The sequence below is a fragment of the Chanos chanos genome, chromosome 8 (genome assembly GCF_902362185.1).
Source record: "Chanos chanos chromosome 8, fChaCha1.1, whole genome shotgun sequence".
NCBI classification, from domain to species: Eukaryota; Metazoa; Chordata; class Actinopteri; order Gonorynchiformes; family Chanidae; genus Chanos; species Chanos chanos.
The window spans coordinates 42,618,755-42,623,798 of NC_044502.1; the positions used below are offsets into that span (position 1 = coordinate 42,618,755).

At 39.8% G+C, this 5,044-nt stretch overlaps 1 protein-coding gene across 1 annotated transcript in view; it reads right to left on the reverse strand.

Annotated features, from left to right (window-relative positions):
- Window positions 1-4,020, reverse strand: part of scxb (scleraxis bHLH transcription factor b) — a 5,387-nt gene extending 1,367 nt beyond the window's left edge. The window contains exon 1 of the mRNA XM_030782805.1: window positions 3,454-4,020. Within this exon, the coding sequence (XP_030638665.1) occupies window positions 3,454-4,020 (567 nt within the window). The remainder of the gene's footprint in view (window positions 1-3,453) is intronic.
- Between the last annotated feature and the right edge of the window lie 1,024 nt (window positions 4,021-5,044).

Genomic DNA, 5,044 nt, shown 5'->3' on the forward strand with positions numbered 1-5,044 from the left:
TAAAGATGAACTGATTCATCAAATGCCGAATCTTCAGGATGTGTAATCCTATTAAGACTTTTTTTTTTTTTTTTTTAATCTTTTACAGGCTGACAGTCCAACAGCTGTATGCAATTCATGATACTCCAGTAATTAGTGATCATCTCAAAAGGTAACTCCGCCCGATTCTGTAATCTTACTCATTTGACTCAAGACACACAGAGGATACATGGACTGAATTAGCCACATGCTCACATTTGTCCTGACGGTTGATTCTGCTGTTTCTGATTCAACAATGCTTTCACATTCACAGTTCCACTCTGACTTTCTTTACATGTTGGATTAGTTCATAAGCGCTTCCATATGGCCATAATAAAATGAATTCCCTGCCATACCAATTAGAGCCAATATGAGAATTAGCGTTAGCAAATAGCCTCAGGACTACCACCTCACTCTGTTCTCAGCCACTAATCTGCCCTTCTGTTTTCCCAGTGCTGCACACACAAAAAATATATATATAGAATTCAGTGATTTATTTCCACTAAGCGAAATTGCTTTTCGTTTAACCTAAGCTGGAGTATTTCCATTGGAAGCGCGCATCCATCTGTGGCTGATTACAAATACGCACTGCTGTGCTGGCCAATTTGCCCTTGCAATTGAGCGTGACAAAACGGCATAAATGAATATTTTAAAATGACTAAGTGATGAATGTGTAAATCTCCTTTAGCATGGGGGGGGGGGGGGGGGGGGATCATCTTGAATTTGTTTCGTTCTACCACAAACATTTATTTGGACTTTGTCGTTTCAAATTCTAATACTAAAGAGAAAATAAGCAAAAGTTGTTTTTTGGGTTTTTTTTCTGTCTTTCTGAAACACGTCCTTCAAGACAAATATCAGATGATTGTAATAATAAGAAAGAGAAGAAAACCTTGCTATGAGTTACTCATCTTTGAAAAGTTAATCAGTAAAGTCCACTTACAGAGAGGAAAATGCTATGACATCACAAAAATAAACACACAGGACAAGATGATAACCAGACACTGTTAGCTTAATGTATAATAGGCCCAATCACCTGGAATAAAATAGCCTTGGACAGAGTGACTAACTTCAAATGCAAGTCTAAAGCGACCGACAGACTTGGGGGGGGGGATGACTAAAGGGTCTATCTAATGTGGCTGTTGTGAATAAATCATTCTTTACATTTATGATCATCTGTCCATCCATTGCTTCACAGGGGTTTTTATTTCTCTATCACAAACACTGTGTCCTGTGCTGGTACACATCAGTGCTGCATGCCCTAGTCATGGCTCACGACTTACCTCGGTTTCTTTTCGCTGAGAGACTCAGAGTCATTAGACCTGTTTAACGGTCTTCTTCTATGACTAATACACACTAACCAGGCTGTAAGAGGTGACTGTGGTTAATGTGAGCTGTTAAAAACCTTTGACCGTGACATCAAAGAACAGCTCAATCTGTTTTGAACATTAGTCAAGGCTTTTGATTGGAGGATCAAGAGTTCAACCCTACAGAAATTACAGAGAATGCTATTATCTCATTGGCTAGTTAATTGCTGAATGATGTCATTTCTATCAGCCGTGGGTGCTGCCCCTAAACAGTTAAAGGGCAAATTGTGGCTGAAGACACTGTCCACATGCAGAGCAAATTAGAGCGTGAGTGGGCTCGAATACATATAACACTTGACATTTCCATAATATGGTAGAGTGTAATTGAAAGCATCATTAGAACTGAAGTGGAAAAGTATTCTGGTGATTCAGGAACTGAATGACTGAAGCTGGAACTTAAACAGTCTGGGTAGAAACATCACAGATGGAGTTTATTTTAGTAATATGGCTCTCTGTCTGTATTTCATGAATAAATCAAATGCAGTTATTACGTGCTGAAAAGTATCCAACATCCTCACATTGCGTTCCCATCGACTCGATCTTAACTTTACGCATGAAATTCTTAACACATTTTCAATTGTTGTGCACTTTATCTCTGTGGCGTGTTTTATTATTATTATTATTATTATTTTTTTTTTAGCATTGTTATTATGCGAATTTTAAATGGATAACGTGTCAAATAAACAAATTACAGCAATTGATCAAATGTTCTATGTCTGCCATTTGTTGACACATTTTTAAAATACCTTCTATAATGCATTTGAGTTATAATGCGAAGATTGATTGTATTTGTAATCGGTTTCAGAAGTGCTGAAAGAGAGAGTGCTAAGAAACATCCACTGAGAGTGCTATTTTGTTTATAATAACGAAACTAAAGAGCACTGGAAAAAACTCGGGATATGCATGTCAATTGTCCAGGCAGACTCTCAGGTGGTCATGGGAATTAAACAGATGTTTCCAGAATACTCAAGACATCTGCTGAGACGTGCAGAATTCTGTCTCCAGTTTGCTTGGTTGTTAATGTAATCCTGCAAGTGGTTTGTTTTAAGAACAGTTTATCAGTGGGATTTGTCCATTTAGTGTAAATTTTTTTATGACATGCATATAAAATAAATTGTCACATGTTCCGCTCATATTTGGTTTAATATATACAGACTGGATGTGCTGTTTCATTTAAATGTGACTGAATGTGCTTGCGTGGTTTTATTGAAGAATGCACATTCACAGAGACAGTAGAGCTGAAATAAACTTTGTTTATGATGTGACCATATGGGGTAAAAATGCATTTTATGCAAATGTCCACGATCGTTCAGTTACAAATGAATGTATTTGAGTGTTGCTCAAGATTCATCAGGTTTAGAAAATTAGCAATACTATTTCAAGCCTCTGGTGAAAGTAGTATATTCAAAGTAGTTAAATGAGATGGTTGTTTTTAAATGTAATTATCACCTCAGATTTGAGTGAAGGGCATTAAAAGACAATTCCAAAATTATACTTATCTTGGATTTTGACTGCTGGGTGCTGCTGATATTGCTATTATTAATGAGATGGAGCTAAAACTGCCTAATTTATCATCTATGATGTTTGGCCTTCATTGTCAAACTCATCTTTTAAACAAGTTAAAAAGGTAATAGACAGATCTCATTTTGAAACATTTCAGCCGCTAAAATTAATATTGTGCTTTCAGTTCTACTGGCCTTGAATGAGCCTCAGTTTGCACTTGGAAGAACTGAGGTGTTGTTAGGATGCTCTCTTGTAATCCCAGTATCTAAAATTAATTTCTCTAGTTTTAGGAAAACCCTCTTAACTTCAGATTTGTGATATCCCAAACGTAGCATGTTTAAGGCATGATAAGAACTTGGAGATCTTGTTGGCTGAAGAGTCAGCTGAATTAGACTGTTTGCACAATATTAGAAAAGCTGAAAAAAAGCTAACCGAAACTACCCTCTCTTGCAAACCAATAAGCCCTCAAAATCTACATATGTACAGAATGTCAAACATATTTCACAAATAGCTTTGGACCAGCTGTGCATACAGTATTCCTTGATGTGATAGGCTATCGGGCACTCACCAGTCTCCTCTGGTTGCTGAGGCAGAAGGTGCAGATCTGTCTGGGCTGGGTGTTTTCTGAGTCCTGATTAAGTGAGCTTTTGTGGGGGTGCTGGTGATGGTGGTAGATGGAGCCGGAGGAGGAGGAGGTTCTGTGGCACGGCTGACCGTCTCCGCATGCCTCCCCGACCAGCAGCACGTTTTCCAGGTGAGAGATGTAGCTGGAGGCCAGTCGTAACGTCTCGATCTTTGACAGCTTCCTGTCGGCTGGCTCGGTTGGGATGAGCGTCCGAAGGGCTGTGAAGGCCTTGTTGACGCTATTGGTGCGGTCCCTCTCTCGAGCGTTCGCAGCGTTCCTCTGACGTACCTCCGTGACCTGGGTTCGAAGCTCCGTGGTCGGACCCGGCCGGCAGTTGAATTTCCTCTTCCGAGAGCCCATTTTGAGGCCCCCTATGCCTTGAGAACCCATATGGAAGGATTTGTCGTCGGACCCGGAACTTTCGCTGCCGTTCTCATCATCGTCCGAGAGAGAATGGATCTCTGAGTAAAGGAACCGGGCAGGAGTTTGACATACCATAGTGAACGACATCTTCACAGTCAAAGAAAGAGACAAACCTTCTGGTGCCTGCTCTTACATAGAGAAACCAGTAAATGCAGTCTTCTAGAGGAAATCCAAGCGTGCTGTCAGCCAGTTCTTCGGCTAGAGATCAAGGTGTTCATGTTGGTAAGATGTTATATTGTGATATTCCACGCTTTCACTCAGGATCCATTCTTCACGGTAGCAGACTTTCTGGCAGCTTTAGGTCATATATATATATATATATACATATATATATATATGTGTGTGTGTATGTGTGCATGTATGTGCGTGTCTGTTAACGAATGGGAGTTATGGGTATGGAGAGTCCCACTAGTTCTGCTCTTTGCTTGTCCCTCTCCAGATCCACGTGTGATCTTTGCCTGAGTGTTTCCGTATGCCTTGGCTTTATAGTCTGTGGGAGTGGCTGGAGATCTGCTCTCCCTCCCCTCCACCTTCCTCTTCTTCTCTCTCTCTCTCTCTCTCTCTCTCTTTCTCTCTCTCACTGTAAATGTGAAATACAGTCTGAGGAAAAGAGAGAACAATATCTTCATGCGACTCTGCAAATGCGGCCTTTGTCTGCTTTTCTGAGAATGAAAGAGAAGACCCCTACCAATTTGATTTGGTCGCTCGTTTTTTTTGGGGTTTTTTTGTTTTGTTTTGTTTTTTTTTTTTGGAATCGGAACGGAAGGCGTGCTTGAAATATGGTCATTTTTGGTTTTCTTTTTTTCTTCTTTCTTTCCTCTCTCTCTTTTCCCTCTTTCTCTCTTCATCCCTTTACAGTTTTAGGTTGTCATATTTTAAAGTGTTACCTTTGAAAAAAATCTCTCCCTGGTGATTGCAGAACGTTCTGTGTTCTTAAATATTTCTCAGTTGATAAATGCCTCTATCTCATTAAGCTTCAAAAAATGTTGTCCGTCATCGTGCTATTTATCTTAATTTTCTGCACAGTCTTTTATTGATGGGACAGCCTTTCTGATGTTCCCACTTATCACTGGTCAGTCATTGTTATGGTCTTGTGGAGTGGAGTGTTCAT